The sequence below is a fragment of the Lampetra fluviatilis genome, chromosome 42 (assembly GCF_964198595.1).
Source record: "Lampetra fluviatilis chromosome 42, kcLamFluv1.1, whole genome shotgun sequence".
Taxonomy (NCBI): Eukaryota; Metazoa; Chordata; class Hyperoartia; order Petromyzontiformes; family Petromyzontidae; genus Lampetra; species Lampetra fluviatilis.
In genome coordinates this window covers 1,132,565-1,156,729 of record NC_136316.1, presented here as the reverse complement: position 1 = coordinate 1,156,729, position 24,165 = coordinate 1,132,565, and the positions used below count along the sequence as shown (strand labels likewise).

Genomic DNA, 24,165 nt, shown 5'->3' with positions numbered 1-24,165 from the left:
GATATTGAGCCTCGTTGGCGCACGTGCGAAGTGGATTGTAAGTCTCAACGCGGAACCGCCTTGAAGAGAGATGCCTTCATCCAGCAGCGGATAGATCTCGGCTGCTGATGAAAATAATAAAGTAATGCAAGTGTAGCATCGGATCGCGTTTGCACACACCGCCGGTATCCACTTACCTGCCGTTCGCCTGTATCCACTTACCTGCAGTTGTAGCCAGAGGTCGGTAGGGTGTGCCAGCCAGGACGAGGGGATAGAGAGGGAGCTGGTAACCAAGGGAGGCTGGGTTCCCCTGCCCCAGGTGGGGGGGCTGGGAGGGGGCCCTTCCAGGATCTTCTGGAAGGTTCCAGAAAGGGGGCGGTACCAGGGGCGGAGGGTCCCCTGGAGGTGTATAAAAGGGGCACCCCAAGTGCAGCTCGGGGAAGTGCTACGAAGACTGAAGACTGAGGACCAGCAGGACGAGGACCCTGGGATCTCGAGCCCGACGTCCTTCTAAGGGCCGGGTCGAGCTGGGACCAGTGGTCGGGACCCGTACCTTGGCTGGGTCGGGTCAGAGAGCCTCCCCTAGGGCCACGATAGCCGGAGGACTGAGAGCTGAGCTGGCAGATCGCCCGGAGGCTGTACCTCCCTAGATAGGGGACGTTAAGGGAGTTCTCTGTTAGTTTAATAATAAACCGTGTTGCCTCTACGACAACGTCTCCATAAGAACTCACTACACAGGCACTGGCAGGCTTCCACGAGCTGCTGTTAAACCGGTAACCGTTTTCAGAATCGATTGCCAGTTTCAAATGTCGGGAACCGGTCATCATTTCCAGTGCAATGTTCATACTGAATGCACCGATTGACGTGCCCAAACGTACAAACGTCACTGCGGCCTTAGCCACAGCGTGGTAATTTGCCCTCGTGTGTCGATTGAACGGTAAAGGTGCAGCCCTACAATTGCTTGCTCACATCACTAAGGGCTTTCACTCGAGGGGTTCTGGAAGGTACTTTGCCTACTCTTCCACGCTCATCAGACGTCTTGGAAGAGGTTTTATGTTATATTATGGCTTAACATTAAGTGTCCCTGTGAAGTGTCAGCTGAGCGGGAGACAAGCTTTTCAGGAGCACTTCTTTATTAACACCTTCAGGTTCACAGGTTCGCCCTCGCGCTCCCCTTAGTTGTCTAGCCTAGCCCTGAACACGGCCCTGACCGTGTAACACCGACGGCGTCGACCGAGACAGCCAACAACTCTCCGACCACGCAACATCTCGCGAAGACGGCAGCGACAAAGGCGGCGAAGACGATGAGACGAGTCCACTTCCCAGAACCGGTAGCCACGAGCTCCCACTCTCAGCTGCTTTTATGCTACCCCACGTGGCTACACCCTGGCCGCGCCTCCCTTCTCGAACCCACTAGCGGGTTCCAGGGGCTTGCAGATGGGGTCTTCCATGACCCTTGCCCCAGTTCATCCGCCCTGCCGACACACAGCCGTGTAGATGCTTACTACTGGCGTGTGTACGCTCGTCCACCGCAGTTGCCTTTGCTGGACAACAGGTGGCGCTGTTACACTACGCCTGTGTAGACCGTATCTTTGTCTCTGGGTGGTATGTACTGTGTCTATAAGTCTTGTGAATTCTAGATTTGAAGCTTTCGTGACTGCAAGGAATCATATTCTTAGGTTTTTTCGGTAAAGTCACGTAGGTAAAACATCAAAATTAATGAAAATAAAATAAAACAAAAAATCACGACGTTTCGGAGGCAACACAAGTCTCCGTCATCAGGTGATGAGCTCCCCCCCCCCTCTCCTCCCCCCTTCAACTTGCTTATAAGGGATTACATCTTGAATCATTGCCTCACTTGATGCAGCTAATTCGGCTGTGACGGTCCCACCTGATGACGGAGACTTGTGTTGCCTCCGAAACGTCGTGATTTTTTGTTTTATTTTATTTTATTTTCATTAATTTTGATGTTTTACCTACGTGACTTTACCGAAAAAACCTAAGAATATAGGTCTTGTGAATTTAAATGGCTCCTCGGTATTTGTATGGGTGAGTGGATGGATGTTGTGTGAGTCTATGACTAGTGGTGTGTGATTATGGCTTCTGGTGTGTGAGCATGGCTGAGGTCATGTATCTCGCATGCCCAGCCACCGCATGCCCAAGCAGCTTCTGTTTGGCCGGATAGAGGGGGCTAAACGGGCGTGGCACGGGCTAGAGAAGAGATGGAGTGATGTGGTACAGGAGGATGTGAATCTGAGTGGAAATTCCGATGACCGGTACCAGCGGTGTCAAGATCGGCCTCTGTGGAGGAGGCTCGTGAAGGACGCTACTGGGCAGTTGGAGGCAGTCGCCTTCTAGCAACAACGGAGGGTGGAGGGGCGACGCTCACAACAACGAGCGGAGCGCCATGCGGTTAAAACGCAGAAAGTTGACAGTGGGAAGCACAGGTGGTGGTGCATCTTCCAGTCATCTCACTCAGTCAACTCATGGCACCTGGGCCTGTTCCGTTACCTGCCAGCGGGCATTCGACACTTCACGTGGCCTCGGAGTGCACCTGGCCTGGCACAAGCACCGTGGTGGTGTTACCGCCACTTAGTGGCAAACGGCGGTGGTTGTTTTGTCAGCCTATGAGTACCGTGTGAGTCGATGGGTCCTGTATTAGTCCATGGGTGCGTGTGTGTATGGGTGGTTGTGTGAGTATGGCAGCCGTGTTCGTCTGTGGGTTCTGTATGAGTCTGAGTGCCGTGTGGGTCTACGCTGCCCCCTGGCGGTCAGATGACGCGAGGCTATGGGTGTTGCGTCATTACGGCTGCTAAACGTGAGTGCTGTGTGAGTCTCCATGCCAGTCTATGGGGTTGCTGTGTTAGTCTGGGGGCGGTAGTGTAGCGGTTAGCGCTGAAAACCCAGCGACACGAGTCCGATTCCCGCTCACAGCCAACACCAGTGACGATTGTCTGAACCGGTTCTGGGCCTCCCCTAGGTCGACTCAGCCTCAAATGAGTACCTGGTGCGGTGTAAACATCGCCACTAGGGAGACAAAGGCGGCCGGGCGTGGTGCTGTCCACCCACCCCCTCGTGTGCCGTGCCGGCCTTTATAGGTGCTCGCAAACAGCACTTGCCCCTACAGTCTGTTAAGGCTATACGGGGGAGATCTTTGTCTTTGTGTTAGTTATGAGTGCGATGTGAGTCTATACTGCCCCATATGGGTGCTGAGTGAGTATGGAGTTGCTGTTAGTTGATGGATGCTGTGTTAATTCTTCGAATACAGAGAATATGGCAACGTCATCCCCACTCAGTAACATCCTGCTGCTACCTTCACAATCCACAACGCCACGGTATCAGGAGGGTGGGATGTCTCTGGAACGGGGAAAAAAAACGAATTACTTCTTGAAGCGACTCAACTCGTACAAACATTTCTAAATAATAAACTGCTCCCACGTTCACTTACAGAACTGCTTAGTCATGTTGACTCTGCATTCCTGTCGCAAACCATCATCAGTCCCTCCTAGCTGATCACACACCAACTCAGACCTGATTGGTCACCCCGTGCCCTTACAAATCTCAACCTTCATCCTACAAAGTCCCATCACAAGCGAGAAACACAGACAAAAACATCAATTTTGCCCGTATTGAAAACGTCCGTACGCCGTACACGAACACAGGGTGAAGCCGTATGGGTCGACAGCAAGATGACGCTGCAATGTCCGCAAGCTGCTGCGTGAAGACTCCACGTGCAGGCTGAGTGGGGCGACCTCTTGACCCCACGGGGTGGGGTGCTGCTGCTGCTGGTGGGCGGCTCCTCTGGGTGTGAACATTGAGCAGGGGACCGCCCCCGCGTGTAAACTCTCTCTCTCTCTGCCACGGGCAAAGTCGCTCGCACAACTCTTCGTCACCCTCCTCTCGCTCTCTCCTCTCACTCCGCAGACACCCGGGGGCCCCGGCTGCTGCTGCTGCTGTGTTGGACAAACCCGCCACGGACTCTGCGTTCATCCCCGCTCCGCGCCCGCGTTGTCCTGCATTCACGTCCCTCCTCCTCCACACGTTGTCTCAGCTTGCCGTGGGCTGCGAGGTGAGAGTGAACGATGCGCCGTGGGGGTTTTTAAACGCGAAGTCTCATTGAGCTGTGGAACACACACCTCGGGCCACCCTTTAGTTTGTGTAGAATCTCAAACGAAGTTGAGTTCATGTGTACGCATGGGCCGAATAGATGGGTGACCGGGGCATTCCAAGTACGGTACACATACCTGTCAACCCATTTGGTTTACCCGTATTCTTGTACAGGGAAATCGAGTTTTCAGCTCCGTACGGCGTACAGCCGTTTCAGTGCGGGCAAACACATTTGTATTGTGTCTCTATGTTTGTGTTTCTCCCTTGTGATGGGACTTTGTAGGATGAAGGTTGAGATTTGTAATGGGCACGGGGTGACCACTAAGGTCTGAATTGGTGTGTAACAAGGTAGGGCACTGATAAGGGGTTGACAGGTATGAGTACAGCAATGGATTTGTTTTCTTTAACCTATCTGTGTGGCGTGCTTTGGGCGTCAGCTCACATTGCGTGGGGTTCCTCTGGGTTGCAACACACCTGAAGCCAAACTCGCGTTAATTTTTAATCGGACAAACACCCCCCCCCCCCATGTAAACAGCAGCAGCAACATCCTGAAACAAAAGTCTCGAGACTCAGGAGAGGGTTCCCTTGACAGAGCTAATTGTGAAGTCTCAACTTGCACGTGGCTTTGTATTAAGGGGGAAGAGTCAAGGGGCCAGATGGAGGGAATCTACTGCTGGATGAGAGCCTCCGAATGCCGCGTGAGTCATAGGGGGTTGTTTGTTAGACCATACTTCACCACGCTGGTGCGGGTTGGTGTAAGTTGGCAGCGTAGACGTTGAGGTCATAGTACAGTACAACCATTGATATGTACGCCCTGCTGTCTGTTGGCAACGTATTTTAAATGTTGTGGGGGACGACGTACGCCCCACCGCCCTCGCTGGGCAGGTGGGGCGCAACGTTCGCCCCTTCCGCTCCCTCCTCCACCGCATCGGTCGGCTCCTGTCGGCCCCCCCCCCCCCGCGCTAGCGCCCTCTCTGGGGGACATGGCGAGACTGCTGGCTCACCGCCGCACGGGGTTACTCCGCACTCGCCCGTGTACACCACCACTCACCCAACGCGGCGCACAGCCGCACGACCGCACCCACACCTGCGGGCGATTATGTCCTAACACGCGCGCACACGCTGCGGCTCCGCGTTCACTCCTCTCGCAACGCGTCGCTCCACACGCAAATCACCGACACCACACCGATGCTCTGTGCTAACTTTTATTCGCGGTGCAAATACCCACTACCTGGGGGAATATTTCGCGAGAAGAACTTAGCCTAACTCTGCCTGCGTACCCAGTCACTCAAACGTCCTACCATGTACCTCGAAGCTGTACTCACGGCGTCGCACGGACGCTGTGAGAGTCGGAGGTAGAAGGACGAGAGGAAACTTTACTTACCGCTGCCTCGTAGCAGCACTCGCTGGCATCACACTGATGTTGCGAGCGGCAGGACGGCAGGGAGTGGGTCTTGACGGCCCAGAGGTTGAAGACAAGAGAGCGAAAATCGTCCCGGGCCACTCTTTTTATTCCCTAAACTTCAAGGCCCAGGGTGACGTCGCGCCGCCCAGCCAATCGTGCGCGCTTACCTGCGCCGTCGCTCGTTTTCTATCCCTTCCGTGGCCTAATCCCCCCATTTCCAAGGGCCGCGATGGCGTTTGTACCGCGCGACCAACCGTGCGCCTACCTCTGGTTACCACCCCCCTGTTACCGTGTCCTCCGTCGAGTGCCGCGGTGGCGGCGCCGGCCATCCATTGTCCCTCATTGCTGGGTATCTGGAAGGGCGTCTGGCTGGCGAACACATACCCTGCGAGTGTGTATTCGGTATGAGGGCCGAAATGGGGGGAGGGCGGCAGTGGCGCTGCGATTCTCCTGACCTCATGCTCTTCTTGCTTAATATTCCCCCCCCCCCCCGCCAATGTCGTGAATAACTTATTGCTGTTGGTCCAGTGAACCTTTTCTTTCTGCGCCTATACAATGTTAAGCCAATTTAGGGGCACCGCAATATAACCCGTCCTGCGAGGGTCGGCCAATCTCCTGGCGCCGGGAAACCGTGGAACTTTCCCTCTAGAGGCCCTTCGGATTGAAACCCGATGTGCCAGGCAATCCCCCGCCAGGACACTCCGTGGGTGCGCTGCGTGCGTGTGATCAGTGTCGGGGCCAGGGGAGAGTCGCGGCGCTTGCCGAGTTGCTCCGTGGCACCGGTAAAGTCACGTAGAAATAAAATAATAAATAAAATAAATATATCACGACGTTTCGATTGCAACACAAGCAATCATCATCAGGTGTGACAACCACAGCAAGGAATTTTTTTTTCTATTTTTTATTTGTATCTTTTATTTTTCACCTACGTAACTTTACCGAAAGAACCAAAGAGTATGGATCCTTGCAGTCACGAAAACTTCAAACCTTGTAAACTTAGAAATATAATGCAATACAACACAGCTAGTCGGCTAACATAACAGTCAACACTCTACCTGGTTGATTACGTTCTTCCAAAGATTGCTAAATTTGAGAAAGAGTCAAAACACAGACACGGAGACACACAGACAGACACACAAGCAGAGATAAAACAAACTTAGTAAAATTTGTAAATGTAATGCAATGCAACACAGAGAGTCGGTCAACACACAATTAACGCATAGCTTGGTTGATTACGTTCTTTAATTTATTTTCTTTCTACGTGACTTTACCGAAAGAACCAAAAAGTAATCCCTGCAGTCACGAAAGCTTTAAATAAAAATTCAACACATTTGTTCACAATTCTGCCTTTAAAGTAAACATTATTTAATCCGTGACGTTTTGCGCAATGGCCCGTCTTCATGGGACATCAGTAAGTTAAAATACAACATCAAAGCGGGACTCAACTTACACATTTGTTGATGCTACATTTAGTATTCATTTAAGAGTGCGAACATTGGGTAAGAAATATTTAGAACAAATGGAGTGTTGAATCACGTATCACGCTTATTGGATGTGTAAGTGGTGTGCCCTCATTCATTCTCCAAGTGCTGGAGTTCGCGCCCATAGCAAAAAGTGCACGTGACTTGGTGGTGGTGGTCAGTGGCCGACTTTGATCGATTTGGCATTCAAAGAAGAGGCGGGGTTGTTTCAGCCAAGGCTCGTTTGGTTCTAGATTTGAAGCTTTCGTGACTGCAAGGATTCATACTCTTAGGGTTTTTCGGTAAAGTCACGTAAGCAGAAATAAAAACATTAGAAATAAAATATTTTCTATCATTGTTTATATTATTTGTATTATTAATAGAAATAAAATCATTTCCATTATTATTAATATTATTTTTATTATTTATTTTTATTTTTACCTACGTGACTTTACTGAAAAAAACCTAAGAGTTAAGGCTCGTTTGGGTTTTTATTCAAGAGCGCGTTGGGCTCCGATGTTAAACGCGAGCCGTGGCGCCGGGGAGCAGTGACGGCGCTCTGCCCCGACAGTCTGTTCAGGCGACATTCGTGCCCAACAGAAGGTGGTGGTTGTTGTGGTGGTTGTTGTTGTGGTTGTTGTTGTTTTCGTGCCAGGCGACTCACAGTGAGGGATTTGTTTGCGCGATAATTTCCGCGGGGAGGAGGGAGGGGAGGAGGCGAGAGAAGGGGAATTGGAAGCGGCTGAGAGGGCAATTAGCCAATCACGATCGCGGAGATTAGAGTCACGTGGGGCGGTGCAGCCAATCGGGCTCGAGGGTGGAACTCCAAAGTCACGTGGAGACGAGAGGAGCACCGTGGACCGGTAAAGTCATCACTAGCCCATAGACTGCATAGTTTACACTGCATCATCCTGCTGTATATACATCATCACGAGCCCATAGACTGCATAGTTTACACTGCATCATCCTGCTGTATATACATCATCACTAGCCCATAGACTGCATAGTTTACACTGCATCATCCTGCTGTATATACATCATCACGAGCCCATAGACTACATAGTTTACACTGCATCATCCTGCTGTATATACATCATCACGAGCCCATAGACTACATAGTTTACACTGCATCATCCTGCTGTATATACATCATCACGAGCCCATAGACTACATAGTTTACACTGCATCATCCTGCTGTATATACATCATCACTAGCCCATAGACTACAACACTGATCCTAATACCCTTCCTCTTCTCCCTATCAGCAGCCTCGTCTTGTACCTGGTCCCTCACCACTTCGTTCATCCTCACGCTGTCATCGCAGCTCTGTGAAATGCGCTACAGGATCTTCAATGCCCGTGTGTTGGAGGAGTGGTGGCCCACTGGTTAGCGCACTGCCATGAACAACCTGCGACCCGCAGTTAAATTCCCGGCCACGGCTAACTATGGTGGCTCGTTATAATCTTAACCAGTTTGGAGCCACTCCTAGGTCACCTCGGCCTTAAAATGTGTACCTGGTGCGGTGCGTCAAAATCATCTGCGGGGAGGCGAAGGTGCCACATCGTCAGCCCCTTCGTGTTTCATGGCAGGGTTTGTGGGTGCTATGCTCGCAGCACTTGCCCCAACAGTTGTAGCGTTTGTTTTCGGGATGTGTTGTTCTGGACGATGTCTGACAACTCGCTCCAGCCTTTTTTAGGAACTGACAATCATCACTGAATAAGAAGAAGCTTCCAGCACGCGGAGCGAAACATCTGAACGTCGTGAGAATCGACAGGCGGTGTTACAACCCGAAACAAACCCGTCGGATAATCCAGACAGTGCAACCGTGAACACCTCCGCAGAGGTAATTGGGAATGACGCTCGCTCGCGTGCGTTGTGTCAGCAGCGTGCGGCTCGAGAGATGGAGGCGCTGTGCTCGGTGCCTGTGGACGTGGTGCGGGACATCGCTCTGCTCAACTGCCTGGCCGAGGCGGCCAAGGACTTTGCCTTTCACAGGGGCATCGCCATGAGAACGCCCGAAACCCCCAACGAGTCGGAGGTGATTATCAGCTCGGGAACGGCATTCCAGAGGAGGTTAAGCTCATGCGTCCGAATGGGGCTTGGTGCAACATGACTACAACACTGATCCTGACCAAACTTAATTTGGAGCTTTCGTGACTGCAGGAATTATTCTTTGGTTCTTTCGGTAAAGTCACGTATTAAGATAAAATAATAAATTAAATACTAGCATATCGCAATAAATGGCAAATGTCTTTTATTGCGGTATGCTAGTATTTAATTAATTTTTTTATCTTAATACGTGACTTTACCGAAAGAACCAAAGAATGATCCTGACCACTTCCACACGAGGTTGGGGGGGTGGGGGGAGGTCCCCAGTCCACACTTGCCCAATCCGTTACCCGCCAGAATGCCCCGAGCCCCCCAATGCCCCGAGCCCCCCAATGCCCCGAGCCCCTCAATGCCCCGAGCCCCCCAATGCCCCGAGCCCCCCAATGCCCCGAGCCCCCCAATGCCCCGAGCCCCCCAATGACCCGAGCCCCCCAATGCCCCGAGCCCCCCAATGCCCCGAGCCCCCCAATGCCCCCCTCCGGTATCTCCTCGCGATTGCTGCTCACCCCTTCCACTGTTCCCCACTCCACTGCCCCCCCCCCCCCCACTCTTTCTGGGCGGGAATCCTCTCCATGCCCCCTAACCCACTGTCCATCTCCATTCCTACTCCCTGACATCCCTTACAAGAGCACGCAATTGCAGGGACGCACCATTCCTGTTGCATACGTATTACATTGCCAAGTGTGCATTGCGGCAAAGGCCCAAATTTGGCGTTGCCTAACCAGTCGAGCCGTGCCATGCAGAGTTTGTGATCGTGCCCGCCGGGTGCTGGGTGGTTAACACTCGCTGTGTGTGTGCCGTACAATGACTTGCTGGCGTGTGTGTTTCTTTCTGCCCACGCGCCCCCCTGGCCTTCAGCGTGTGCTGTTCGTGCCCTTCACCCTGTTCCCATCGGTCGTCCCCACGGCGCTCTTCCAGCAGGCCATGGAGGTGCAGTGCGACTTTAACCTGCTCATAGACCGCGTGAGTCAGGACCACGCGTTTCTTCAGGAGACGTTGAAGAGGTGAGCATGCCGGTTGGTTCAGCGCTCTCCTCTGGTTATCGGCAATGCCTTCTCGCGTCTATAATGCCACATAGACGCGAGAAGGAGAATAGTTCTTGCATTCAGGGCTTAATATCTCGTGGAATCTTTTTCAGAGCACCCCCCCCAAAACACCCAGAATGCCCCCCAGCCCAACCCCCACCTCTTCCTGTCATTTCCTGCTCACGCCACTGCTGGTGGAAGGGGCCTGCACAATAAAGAGCGCCAGAGTAATTGGCCTACTCTTTCACGTTGGCCAGACGTCTTGGAAGAGATGAGGGTACCCACATTTTACCCCACCAATCAACTCGCTGCGGTGTTCCCATTTATACTGCTGGGTGGACAGAGGTGGGATAATTTAATAGATTGATCTGCACCATTATTTCAACTGCCGAGATGGGAGAGCGATTTTTAACGATGACCTCTGGATTGCAAGTCCAGCGCCCTACTAACCATTACACCATGGCGGCATCCCTTAATGTAAAATGTTACGCTGATTTAATTTCAACAATTCAGATAATCGCATGCATCCCATAGCTGTCCAGGCATGTGCCATGTCAGACGGGGATTACAAGTGAAATCTCTGCCAGTGCGGTCAAATGTTCAGCACAAAGGCGTGACGGCCTGCGTCACGCTGGCCACGCGTGTCTGGTGTGAGCATTAACTTTGGATGTGCTGTGCGTTTCCACGCATTGGACAATAACTGCTGCTGCTGTGGTATAATGGGTAACAAACTGGACTTGCAATCCAGAGATTTCGAGTAAATTTGATCTCGTGGCACAGATGGACATGTTTTATAAACCATGGACACTTATGTTTTGTAAACCTCCCTTCAACGCCTCTGTCGACCCAGCGGTTATAAATGGTTATAGGTACACCACATTTCGTCAATCGGAAGGTCATGTGTGATAGTGCAGTAAAGTGTGGCTACTCCCACCTTTGCTCTTCCAAGACGTCTTGGCCAGTGCGAAGAGTAGGCCAAAATATGCTCTAGAGGGGCCTTCCTCCATAGCTTCCTCCTGGCAGAGGCCCTTCCATTGGCAGGGCTGCACCTTTACCTTCCACTTTAAGTAATCAATGGGCACCCGTCGTGGATATTCCTGGACGCCGCAAGTGTGGGCCGTCGTTAAATACGAATTACATTCGTGTGCCGTGTGGGCTGCAACTCGAGCCCTCGGGTGCCTGCCGGTTGCGAGATGTCCCGTTGAGGTTTTCTGAGGCCACAGTTTGGGGACTGAATGCACTGATCCTTGGTGGGGGCTTTTTTTTCTCCCACATTATTTTTAGAGTGAACAAGGGTGTTGACGATATATGTTCTCCTCGAACATATGGTCGCGTTAGCATCTTGAAAATGCGATATAGCCGAAAATATACCCGCGAAGGCTGCTGTAATTTAAACACTTGTTTTCCAAATGGAGAATTTGTTTTCGTAGCGAGACTGCTGTTTTTGTTTGGCCAACATAACAGCAGTTTATAAGTCTTGTGTCCAGATTAACTATAAAGGAAATGTTTCAAATTGTGTGCAATTAATTTCTTCATTGCCTTCACTGAATGTTAAGACTTCGCAGTGATGATTTACGATTAGCTCTTTTCGACTGGCACAACTGAGCTGTGCCGGGATCGATGCCAAGCCAAACCAGCATGGCTTGGGAGGTGCCAGGTTGGTTTTCTACTGCAGAAACCGAGCCATGCGACTTACGTGACATGCAATAGACGATTTGAGATGTGTGCAGATAGCGGGGTGATGTTATTAACCTCATGATGCACTAATGTCATACAAGCGGACGGCGTGGCCCCAGGCCATATTCAAATATCGTGCGAGTCGAGCCGTATATGGTTTGGTTCCAGCTTGGCACTGCAAATAGCCAGGTGGTAAAGCCACCCGTGCCATGAGGGCCTTGTGCTGGCTCATCTTGAATGTGGCCGATGGTCGAGTCGGCGTTTCCAGATCTGTCATGGGACACACGGATTCTCTCTAATTTGGACTTATGGTAATGGCCTGAAGTAATGTGTGGCCAGCCCTCCCCCATTCAGACGGGGGTTTTGGTGCAGTTGTGTGAGAATGCCACGTGTGATGTGTGCTTGCTGCTGACACGCGCACGCGGTGTTTTGATTTCAGCACGGTGGACTCGGATGAATTCTCGGCGAATGTCTTCAGAATTTTCCAGCGATTGCTGGATGAAAACATCACAAAAGTTGGTGTTTATTTTACATATTTCATTTTACAACTGGCAGCGCATGCAAAAGTGAACCACAACTGATTGAGAGTAAAGCATCCCGGGTTGCTGTTGCTTCCAGGCACAATGAAACGCTAAATAGTTACCAATTACGCTGTGTTGGTGATTTAGGCTAAGAGTAGGAGGCACTCTATTTATTAACAGCCTTCACAGTCCACACAGAGTAGCTACAGCTCCCGGCCAGGGCAGCTGGCAGACTGCCCGACTGACGACGCCGAGACGGTGAAGATGGCGGCGAAGACTCCAGCAGCACGACGAGGGGATCCCACTCCAGGCGACAGCCCCGAGCTCCCGCTTGGGGCCCCCTTTTATCCTCCCAGCGTGGCCTCGCTCCGCCACGCCCCCTTTCTAGAACCTACTAGTTGGTTCCCGGGCTTCCCTCATATGCCCCCTCTGTCACCTTTTTCCTACATCCCTTTTTCTGGCTTATCACGTGACCTGCTGTCAGTCAGGGCTGCTGCAACTGCAGATCCCCTTCTCTGCCAGCAACCAGCGCGATGCTACGTAGTGAGCAGTTGTATGGCACTACACGTACTATTTTAAAGCCCTGCATTTCTCAGTTAATGATAGTGAAATTCCACGTCAATCAATTATGATGTCAAACTATGTCTCAGTGTGTCTCCCACCTTGTAATTGTCCATATTTATTGCGATTGTCCACACAGGCACTCCTTGATATACGCGATAGATGCGTTCCTGGAAAAGCGCACGTATTTCAAAATCGCGTGTGTCAAAAGCAATTTTCCCATAATAAATATTCGTAAAGGAGGGGGTTAGGGGATTTTACTCACACGCTCAGACAAAATCGCCTATATTATTCCGGCCTATATCGGTACAATACATGTACACACATTATAATACTTTAAATTAAAAAGAAAACCATGGAAACTCTAATATACTTCCTCTAAAATAGAAATGAAAAAATACAGTATTACTTACTTGTAACTACCGCGGAGTTGCATTGTGGAGACGAAGGGAAGAGCGATGGTGTCGACGCGGCGAGACGCTGTACACTGTAGCGCACTACTTATCGTACCGAACTGGCTGCTGGCAACGCCATTAGGTCGCGGTGCCAGGCGAGTGTGGTGTACGTCGCGTTGCGGATGACGTCTGAATACAAAGCGTGCATTATTCCTAAATGGTGTACCACAAAAGCACGTAAACTGCGGATTGCCTGTATGTCATACCAAGTCACGTTAATGTATTAATAACTCGAAAGAGATGCATGCTTGGAATTGCAATGAATGATAGAAAGGGGAACGTGTGGGATTAGAGAACATACACAAGTTCGTGACTTTGGCTGTTGATAAAAGTGTGGGCTTGGGCAGGACATGTCACTGGAAGGGTTGATGGTGGTGGTCTAGACAAACGATGACGTGGCGACGAATGAAGAGGCAACGCACTCAACAGGAGGTGCACCGCAGAGATGGAGCTATGAAAGCAGCTCTTGCGCAGTTGCCGGATGGATCGTTGTACCACGCGATCTTGACACAAGGCGACAGCTTGAAGGGAGGCCTTCATCCAGCAGTGGATTGATCGTTGCTAATGACAAGACAACACCCGACGCAGCGTTTGGGTTAGTTGGTGAACGGCGGTGAAAGAAAAGCCACCCATGGTACAGCGCTCCTTCGTCGAGTTGGCACGCGGCTACCCCTCGACGTTGTTGGACACTCCAGGCAGTGTACCCTTACGCAGTAGTCCTGAGTGTCTTCACTGTGCGCTTCGTTCACAGCCGATCGTGCTGGGCCTCAACCGGTCGGACTATATGTTCGACTTGCATGCCGACGGCGCGACGTCGCTGAAGCAGATCGAGACAAACACGTTCGCCGCCAGTTTCGGAGGCTTGTCGTGCAGCACGCCGGACCTGCACAGGTGAGCCAACGCCGGCGCAGCGTTTGCCGTGGCAGCGATTGGCCAATGGACGAGCAGTGTGGTCGGTTTGCTTGAAGATGGCCACATTGCCTGGGTCACAATTGAAAAAGAGCTTCGGAGCTCAATGGGCCTTTCCCAAAATAAAGCGGCCGAATTGGTGTGTGCTGATTGCGCGTTGGGTTTGTTATGGCGTACGTATTGGCGAAGAGACGGGTAGTATCTTTGATGCGTTCCGCGACCTTTTCCTCCGGTGACATATGTGCAATGCACAGACCTTTGTCATTCCACTGCTGGATGAGGGTCTCCGCATGGTTTACGGCTCATAGTGGTTATTTGCCCACCCTTCACCACGCTGGTCAGCACGCGTTGGTGAAGGTGGGAGCATACGCGTGGGAGCATACCATAGTACACCGGTGACGTTTGCTGCATTTCCCTCTTCTGAATATCTTCCCGAGATGCTCCGAGATCGGGTGCATGCCGGATGATTCACTCATAGCCTCATGACTCCTTGTGACGGGTTGCTGCGGCACCTTTCTCTTTCGGGTGCCACTCGCCCGCACAAAAATCCGAGCCGTGTGTCCGTGGTGTCCGTGGTGTCCCTGTGTTACGCAGGCATGTGCTGAGGCTGCTGGGGACACCCGGGGAAGGCGTGGAGGTCCCCAGCAATAGCCCGGCCGAGGAGCTTGGCAGGGGCATCGCGGTGGCCTGGGAGCTGTACGGCGAGCCCAAGTAAATCCTGACGCGCCCTCACCCGCTCACTTGCCAGCGCTGCCGAATTTAAAGTGGTGATGGTAAAGGAGTAGCCCTGCAATTGTCCACGTGGGCCACTCCTGGCGGAAGGGCCGCAACTTAAAGAAAGGGAGCGCTGTGAGAGCCCCCTCCAGAGGATTATCGGACTACTCTTCCACGCTGTGATTCAGACGTGCGAGAAAAGATGGGGAGTGCCTACCCCTTACCCCACCACATGCGACCTGGACTCATTCACACTCCTGGGTGGGCAGAGGCAAGAGGTGGTTTAAAAAACTTGCGCCATCGTTTCTACTGGCGTATCAAGAGATGGAACCGGTGACCTGAATCGCAGGTCCAGTGTGCGCTGATCTTTACACGCTTGCAGCATTCCCATTTCACGTGGTATCCTGCCGGCAATGTTGCTTCGTGTAATCCCAATTGAGTAATTTGCAGCGTCTTTTTTAAATTTTGTCCACGATACTGCCATGCAAAGGCCCGAATGGTTTTCAATGACATCGTGGGATCTTTAACGTACACCGTGAAGTCCGTGGCACCTGCATGGTGTATTACGGTTAATGCACCCACAGTCGTAAGCGGAGTGGCCTGCCTAATTCGAACGGCGAACATCCGCAACAAGCGTCGAACACACTGCCGCATGGCCGCGTCACCGCCCCCCTCCCTCCCCGACGTGCGACACCCGCGTCACGCAGGGTGACGCGGCCACGGCCGGAGGCTTGGCTCTCGTGGAATCTGTCTCCGGACGGGACACGCGGCGAGCGGGGTTCACGCTGTGGCCACGCGCCCTCGCCATGACCCACGTGGCGCGCCGCTCTTGTGCTGCCCCGCAGGGCCGCGGTGATGTTCCTCGTGGAGACCGACTGCAGGAATATATTTGACCAGCGTTGTGTCGAGTACGCCCTGTGGAAACGGTAAGGCACCTCCATAATAGAGGTTTGTTGGGTCAGATCGCGTCAATATATAAATGTGTCGTTAAACCCGCCACCACCCAAAACAACCAATTAGTAAGGTTTGTCACGTAAACAGAACGTGGCCAATTCGTTGCTAGTACAGCACACCGGTGTGTTGGAGAGCAAAGCCACAACATTCACAATCTTAGTATGATGTTTCGCCAGTAATTCCAACTAGCTTCATCAGGCGACAGCCAGGTTTGTGGAGAAATCCTCCTGTTTCGTTCCTTAAATAGAGGGGTTGATGTGATGACGTCACTTGTGAGCCCTTCTTGAGCAACAGTGGGGGCAGGGGGGGGATTAATGGATGCATATAAATGAATATCCATTGCCGGTTGGGTGATTTATATGGTAATCAATGTACACTTCTCACACACCCACGCACGGTGCATCTCTACACACTCACTGCAAGCTCTGTGACTTATTATGTGCTGCTGGCAACAGGGCTTCCACTAGAGGGAGCTCTATATAGCCCCTCTAGAGGTTTTTATACTATACTTGTATGCCCCCCTCATCTATGCTCACCACGTTCTCCAACTTGGTGCCATGAAATGCGGTCGGATAACTCCCACGGCTCACCATGATGCGGTGATGCCCTCATCCAGCGGTCGATTGACAAATGAACTGTGGGCTTGTACTGTCCGTGTTGTGTGCGGTGCCGTGCCTGGTGTCGCCCATCGCCCTGCGGCTTCGGTGTGCCAACCAGAGGCATCAAGGTGCTGCGCAAGACATTCGGGGACGTGACGAAGCAGGCGTCGCTACTTCCCGACCGCACCCTGCACGTGTAAGCAAACATTGCGCAAAGAATCGTTATGCGGCCTGACCAGGGCTAAATTCTCCACACACACCTGCTCGACTCCTTCAGCTCGAGTTCACTTGTGTGTTCCGTGTGAGTTTGCGTGTGTGTTCTGTGTATGTTCCGTGTGTGTTCCGTGTGTTTCCCGAGCGTGTCAGTGTGTGTCCCGTGTGAGTTCACGTGTATTCCGTGTGATTTGACGTGTGAGTTCACGTGTGGTGTTCACGTGTGTTCACGTGTGTTTCTTGTTAATTCACATGTGTGTTCACGTGTGTGTGTGTGTTCCGTATGAGTTCACGTATGAGTTGACGTGTGTCCTCACATGTATGTTCTGTGTGTGTTCTGTCTGTCCTGTGTGTGTTCCGTGTGTGTGCGGTGTAAGGAACGGGACGGAGATCGCGGTGGTCTACTACCGATCTGGTTACGCGCCCAACAATTACTCTGGACCTAAGGTCAGGGGTTCATTAAGGCTTGCCTTTCCTATGATTTGCAAATGCATGCACATGTGTCCCAATGATAAACTTCACATGCGGGTGCTAGATGCGTGGTTATTGGGTGCAACAAGGACACTTTTTAATTCATATACAATCTCAATGCAACAACTACACGAGGGTAGAAGGGAGGTTTGTCATGTCAGGGAAACGCGGCAAAGAGGAGAGAGAGCGACCCTGCAGCACAGCCCGCGACCAAACAAACCGAGTCCAGCACCAAGAACTACGACGAACGCCAGGGACGCAATCCACGTGTTGCTGTTCCTCTTTGTCTGATTGTTGACATAAAACGTTCCGATATCTCATTTACCACCAATCACGAAAGTTCACGATGGGGCATTGCGTGTCGGTCATTTGATCCGGACGTCAGTCTGGCTCGTGCGAGCCGTCGCGAGCTGAATAACCATCGTCGGTCGGTGACCCATCGCTGAGCGTTGTTCATTCGAACCAAGCGGAGGAGGACGCGCGTCGATGCCACCGCCTGAGTTGTCGACCGTCGGTGCCGCAGGACTGGGAGGCGCGCGAGCTGCTGGACCGGTCGCGCGCCATCACGTGCCCCGACATCGCCACGCACCTGGCCGGCACCAAGAAGGTGCAGCAGGTGCTGGCGCAGCCCGGCTGCGTCGAGCGCTTTGTGACGGACCCCGCGGCGGTGGCGCGAATCCGCAGCACCTTCGCCGGTCTCTACTCCCTCGACATGGTACGATGGCGCACGCGGCGACGCCTGCCAATCGCGCCGCTCGCTCTCTTTCCGCTCGCGTCTTAACGGTGGAGTGTTTGTCATAAAGCGAGCGTGTGTCGGGTAGCGCACGAGTGATGGATAACTCGCGATAATAAATGTCAGCGTGATTAAAGGAGGATCGACTTGGAGGAGAGGTGCTCGAGTCTGTGTGCACCGGGGCACAATTCACACGAAGGCCCGGGCCGATGATGATCGTCGTTGCAACACGACGAGGTCGCGGGTGAAGAGAGGGGAATTTTTACTTGGCTGGATGGTGAGAGGTGGCCGTAAGCTCAAGCGAAGGCCCTCACCCAGCAGTGGCTTGACCCTGGCTAATGATCGTGGTGCTGACGAATTCACAATGGTTACGGGTAAACAACCCACAGACTGAGAAGGAGGCACCCATGAAATGAAATGGAAGTCCTTTGACTGCCGCGGTTTCTCATGACTCGACATACAGGGAAACGTACCCTGGGGCACACGGCCTTGCCAACAAGCGTGCAGACCTCAACTTCTAAAAAGCACTCTGATGTATTGAGCAACAGGGAATACGGAGAGCATGTCCTGTCCTCGATATTTTGGGCTAACTCAGGCCACAGCGTGCCGCTGTGTATCCATTTCCCTAACAAAACCACCTCGTTTCCACGAAGACTAAATTTAGTCTATTTACAGCTTGTCATTTTAATGTTTGACTGCTCAACAGTTTCATAAATTACTCCGGTATCCATACTCAGGCATCGCCCCCTACTGAAAAAACTTGGCAGGAGCCTCCTGAAAAAGCTTTCACGAGTAAACAAACGTAACAATACTAATAAGAAGAAGAAGAATGTCACATTAAAACACATGTTGCTTCAAAGGGATAAGTTAACTTTTTATAAATGCACGCATTTGATTGACTCGATCGGTGTGGAGTTTGCGACGTTTCCGTGCAGCGTGGAGACGCGGCGAGCGAAGAAGCGGCGTTACTTTGTGCGCCGTTAAGATTTTCACTTTTTCGCAGCGCGATTTTTCTATTCGGTTTTTGAGGGGTCCCCAAAATAAATCACTTGGCACAGAATGCGCAGTCACGTTTTGTTGTGTAGGCTTTCGTGACCGGCATGATTCTAAATATATCTTCGGGTCAGATCACATGGTTAAAATCTGTGTCGTACGCACTCCTCCACCAGACACAGCCAATTATTAAAGTTGTCAGGTAGTGGGGTGGCGATCCGCAGCAGAACCATTACCCTGTTCACCTGTGGTGGCACGGGTTTTGTTCCAGAACGAGGAGGGCGACCGAACGGTGGCTTTGGCGATGGCGGATCCTCACCGCTTTGTGTTGAAGCCGGAGCGTGAAGGTGGAGGTCAGTAACTGTGCCACTCTCGTGCATCCCGGACTCCCCTCCGTCTTCCCCGTCTAACCCCCGTCTCCCCCCTGTCTCCCTCCTGTCTCCCCCCTGTCTCCCTCCTGTCTCCCCCCTGTCTCCCCCCTGTCTCCCTCCTGTCTCCACCCTATCTCCCCCCATTTTCCTCTGTCTCCCCCCTGTCCCCTTCCCCCTGTCTTCCCCCCTGTCTCCCCCCCCATATTCTCCCTTGTGTGCCCCCCACATCTCCCCCCACCATTGTCCCCTGTCTCCCCCCTTCTCCCCTCATCTCCCCCATTGTCCCCCGTCTTCCCCCGTCTTGAATCGCCCTCCGCTTGTAACGCACGGCAAGTAGGCTCGCGGCGACGTGGCGATGCCACGATTTATCGAGCGATATAAAATCCACGTTAATTGTATCGTCCCTTTTGCTCATATCATCGGTTGTTTTACGTCTGTTTCATACTTTAGTTACTGACAAAATATATGTGATATAACAAACTCAGGAATTAAATTTTGTCAATTAATAGCTATTAAATTAGTGCTTTGCGAAATGTTTTTCAGAGTAAATGATCGCATAGCAATTATACGACATCATGATTTTCGCAGGTCATTGAATTGTTTAAATATATTGGTGTAACTGATGGCATGTGCATTTCCAATGGTAAAGTTGCAAGGCTTATGACAGGCTTATGTTGATTGAACTTCAGTTGAAGAATGTTCATCTCCGATTAGCACGGTTGGCTACGTACGGTGCAAAAGAAGTTCAACATACATCTTTATTCTTACTTAGAAGTAATATAACCCACAATAAAAACTATACAAGTACACATTTTTGGAACACTGATATCGCGATAATCGTGGTGGTATCACGATGGTAAATGTCTAAACATTCGTGCCAGGCGTCATTTTCTGTACCTCTGTTGGGATAACTTGTTTGTTGTTTATGCCTTTTGTTTTCATGCCATTTCTTCATGTATGTATTCATTTATATTTTGTGAAGGTTATTTACTTTGATAATTGAAATAGATAGGATTTGGCCCTGAATGGAATTATGCATATAATTATTGTACAGCGTTGTGAGATTCATTTGCCACGTATTATGCAATATAAAACTTAGTTATTATTGTTATTTCGTATCATATCGTGCAAAACTATGAATCTCCTTGCCGGGTCTCGCAGGGAATAACATTTTTGGCGACGACATCACGGAGCTGCTGGGCAGGATCGGGCACAGCCCGGAGCGCACGGCGTACATTCTCATGGACAAGGTGCGCCCGCTGGCCGTGAGGAACGTGCTGGTGCGCTCCGGCTTCCCCCTGGCGCCGCTCGACTGCGTGAGCGAGCTCGGCATGTTCGGCATCTACGTCAGGTATGGGCCACGCGGCGCGGTATCGTGCTCTGGCGCGCGTCACTCCCTCCGCAAGCAGTTGGAGCTGTGATGGGCCGACGCAGTTTTAAGGCGGCTGTCGCCGGCAATAAATCCAGCATAATTTTCTATTGCGAAAAATTGAGTTGTCCAAATCCGAAGACGTAGATGGAAACAAATTAGAATAAAAATTAAGTGAATAAAAATATCACGACGTTTCGATCGCAACACAAGCGGTTGTCATCAGGAAAAGGCGTTAGCCTCTAAAGGCAAACTGTTTATAAAGGTTTGGAGATGGGCGTAGCCCAAATGTATCAGCAGCACCAGGAGTATGGGCAGGGCAGCAATGGCAATCCAGCAGCAATGCCAATGCAGCAACAATGCCAATGCAGCAGCAATGCCAATGCAGCAGCAATGCCAATCCAGCAACAATGCCAATGCAGCAGCAATGCCAATGCAGCAGCAATGCCAATGCAGCAGCAATGCCAATCCAGCAACAATGCCAATGCAGCAGCAATGCCAATGCAGCAGCAATGCCAATGCAGCAGCAATGCCAATGCAGCAACAATGCCAATGCAGCAGCAATGCCAATGCAGCAGCAATGCCAATGCAGCAGCAATGCCAATGCAGCAACAATGCCAATGCAGCAACAATGCCAATGCAGCAGCAATGCCAATGCAGCAACAATGCCAATGCAGCAACAATGCCAATGCAGCAACAATGCCAATGCAGCAACAATGCCAATGCAGCAGCAATGCCAATGCAGCAACAATGCCAATGCAGCAACAATGCCAATGCAGCAACAATGCCAATGCAGCAACAATGCCAATGCAGCAGCAATGCCAATGCAGCAAAGGGCCGCCAAGAAATCCCTGCACCCCGTTCCACACACCACACTCCACACACCACACACCACACTCTACACACCACACTGCTGACGGTGGAGGTTGATTGACAAGAAAACACAAGTCAAGTCATGACCCAAAGTGGTTGATGACATCTTTCTAATGATTGCTGAGTCTATAACCTTCCTCTCGGTTGAAATTGTGTCTGTATATATGGATAGCTTCATGAACGATTCTTTGTTGATAGCCAGTCGGCTTGCAAAGTACCATCGTCTTAGGGAAATCAATTTCGCGTGAGCCGGCCGCATTAAAAGAATGATCAGCCACGGCAGAAGTATTGGTCCTACCGTGTTTCAAATCTGCCTTATGTTCACGAACATAAGGCAGATTTGAAAATACAGTTGAAGAACCCTGCAGGAGACCGATCAATGCTTCATTAAATATTATTTTATGGCTAAGACGGAACTCCGTCGGTCTAGGCCACTCATGATCGCTATGGACCATCGCCATGCATTCACCCTCGTGCATCACTGGCAATGGTCCTTGGCGAGCTGAGCGGGGGCGGCGAGTGACGCCGTTGCCCACGGTGCTGCCGCTTGTGTAAACTAAAACTACACTTTTTTTATTTTACCAGGTAAGGCCCCCACTGAGTTATATAGCTCTTTTTCAAAAGTGATAGCTCAACAAAGTAGCTTACGTGGATAATTACAGCAGCCAAATAATCTCAACGCTTGTTGTTGGTTCTAAATGTGGAGGAAAAAAAACCTGAGGACCCAGAGAAAAATCCACGCGATGACAGTGAGAGAGAGACGCAAACTCCAGATACACAGCAGGCATCGGGGTCGGGATCGAACCCACAACCTCCTGTATACCAAGCGAGGGAGTTAACATCTTCTAGCCACCATGATGATGAGAGAGAGACGCACGCAAACCCCAAATGCACAGCGGGCGTCAGAGTCGGGATCGAACCCACGACCTCCTGTATACCAGGCGAGGTAGTCAACATCTCGCCACGGTGTGTTGCAGGCAGGGCGGTGCGATGGTGCTCAACGACTGCGGAGGCCACCTGCTGCGCACCAAGAGCCTGGAACATGCGGACGGCGGCGTGGCGGCCGGCGTGGCCGTGCTGGACAACCCGTGGCTCATGTGAGCGCCCTGCACACTCGCGCTGTGCTGTGTATCGATATTGGCGCGTACTGCGCTGGCTATGTGCACCTAACTAGCGGTGCGTACTTAATTAGCTGTGCATTCCACACTTACCATATGCACTTAATGAAGTGGTGTGTACCTAATTAGCTATGCGTACTACACTACCCGTGTGCACTTATTTCGTGGTGTGTACCTAATTCTGTGGATATTACACTCAATTTAGAGGGCTTGTGCTCATGTTATTTTAAGTGGTTCACTTGGAAGTCCATTAATGAACCATTCTCCATTCATTGACCGTTTGTTAAACACTGTCACCATGCGTTTGTACGCAACCCCTTTTGCCAATCCACTGCTGGATGAGGTCGTGGGGGCTGTTTGATTATGCTTCGCCACTCTTCAACTATGTTTACTTCACTCATAACTTGACGATCTTAATAAATTCACAAGTTGCAGTGTTGTAGCCACTGTTGATTCTGGTCTTGGTGCTGAAATAAAGGACTTGTGCAAGCGTGTCTCAAAGTTTAGGCTCTTGCCGTGGCGTCATAACTGCGGGTTAACTCCAGGTTATGACGTCATGTACGTAGCTCACGTCCCCCTCCTCCACAGCCGGGGACCACTGGGAATGGCGCTTGTATGTAGGTAGGTTGAACTGCTTTCTCCACCGTACTTAGCCAACCATGCGAAGCGGAGGTGTTGGGGAAGGACAAAATTAGGCCTCCCACGGCTAGGATGGAAGTCTTCATACTCTTAGGTTCTTTCGGTAAAGTCACGTAGTTAGAAATTAATTAAAATAAAACAAATCACGACGGTTCGATTACAACACAAGCAATCATCATCAGGTGTGAAAACCACAGCAAGAATGTTTTATTTTTGCTGAAGTGGTTTTCCCACCTGATGATTGCTTGTGTTGCAATCGAAACGTCGTGATTTGTTTTATTTTAATTTATTTCTAACTACGTGACTTTACCAAAAGAACCAAAGAGTATGGATTCCTGCAGTCACGACAGCTTCAAATCAAGATGGAAGTCTCCTGTTTGATCGGATACAACTCGGTGGTCGGATGACATTGCCAGAATCGGGAGTCTTTTCCCCGCATCTGCAACGGCAGCAGTGGAATGCATTACCCGCCAACCTGGTTCCTGCGTGCGTACTTGGAAGCTCGTGGCCAGGACTTGGATAGGAACACGAAACATCGCGACGTCAATGACATTTATAAACGTGCGGCATTTGATAACCGCCCCCGCCAATCCCCACCACCGCCACCTGCAAAATCACTCAATTGTGGGATTGCACATCGCTCTATTGCCCACAGGATACCACTTAGAATGGGGAAGCTGCAGCCATCGGCTATTGGTTCTCACACGCTGGACGTGTGATCCAGAGGTCGGCCAGCTCGATCTCTCGTCGTGGCAATAGAAACTACGCTGAGAGTTTCATAAATTCCCCCAGGCTCTCCGGCCAGAAGTGTAAATGGATTCACCACGGGGGATTTGGCGGTAGGTCGCTTGTAGTGGGGGTATAGTGTGGATGCCTCCTCCACGTCTTCCTAGGCATTTGGCCAGCGTGG

The 24,165-nt window shown here is 51.3% G+C and overlaps 1 protein-coding gene across 5 annotated transcripts; it reads left to right on the top strand.

Moving 5' to 3' along the window:
- The first annotated feature begins 3,846 nt into the window (after positions 1 to 3,846).
- Positions 3,847 to 23,093, top strand: GSS (glutathione synthetase). Of its 5 annotated transcripts, none has more exons than XM_078875635.1 (13): positions 3,847 to 4,048; positions 8,834 to 8,989; positions 9,919 to 10,064; positions 12,202 to 12,277; positions 14,051 to 14,190; positions 14,803 to 14,919; positions 15,768 to 15,848; positions 16,594 to 16,671; positions 17,066 to 17,135; positions 17,683 to 17,874; positions 19,157 to 19,238; positions 20,418 to 20,607; positions 22,476 to 23,093. In XM_078875635.1, the coding sequence occupies exons 2-13, from the start codon at positions 8,852 to 8,854 to the stop codon at positions 22,597 to 22,599; spliced, it is 1,434 nt and encodes a 477-aa protein (XP_078731761.1). In that variant the 5' UTR covers positions 3,847 to 4,048; positions 8,834 to 8,851; the 3' UTR covers positions 22,600 to 23,093. The 5 variants fall into 5 exon arrangements, with proteins under 5 accessions (XP_078731761.1, XP_078731760.1, XP_078731762.1 ...); XM_078875634.1 differs by having other exon boundaries at positions 8,837 to 8,989; positions 22,476 to 23,092; XM_078875636.1 differs by lacking the exon at positions 3,847 to 4,048 and adding an exon at positions 7,486 to 7,554 and having other exon boundaries at positions 8,837 to 8,989; positions 22,476 to 23,091.
- The last annotated feature ends 1,072 nt before the right edge of the window (positions 23,094 to 24,165 follow it).

Excerpts from the sequence above, each read along its gene's own strand:
- GSS (XM_078875633.1), top strand. The coding sequence starts at position 8,304 with ATGCCCGTGTGTTGGAGGAGTGGTGGCCCACTG. Across the intron at positions 12,278-14,050 it reads TGGATGAAAACATCACAAAA|CCGATCGTGCTGGGCCTCAA; the intron begins GTTGGTGTTTAT and ends CTTCGTTCACAG. Across the intron at positions 14,920-15,767 it reads GAGCTGTACGGCGAGCCCAA|GGCCGCGGTGATGTTCCTCG; the intron begins GTAAATCCTGAC and ends GCTGCCCCGCAG.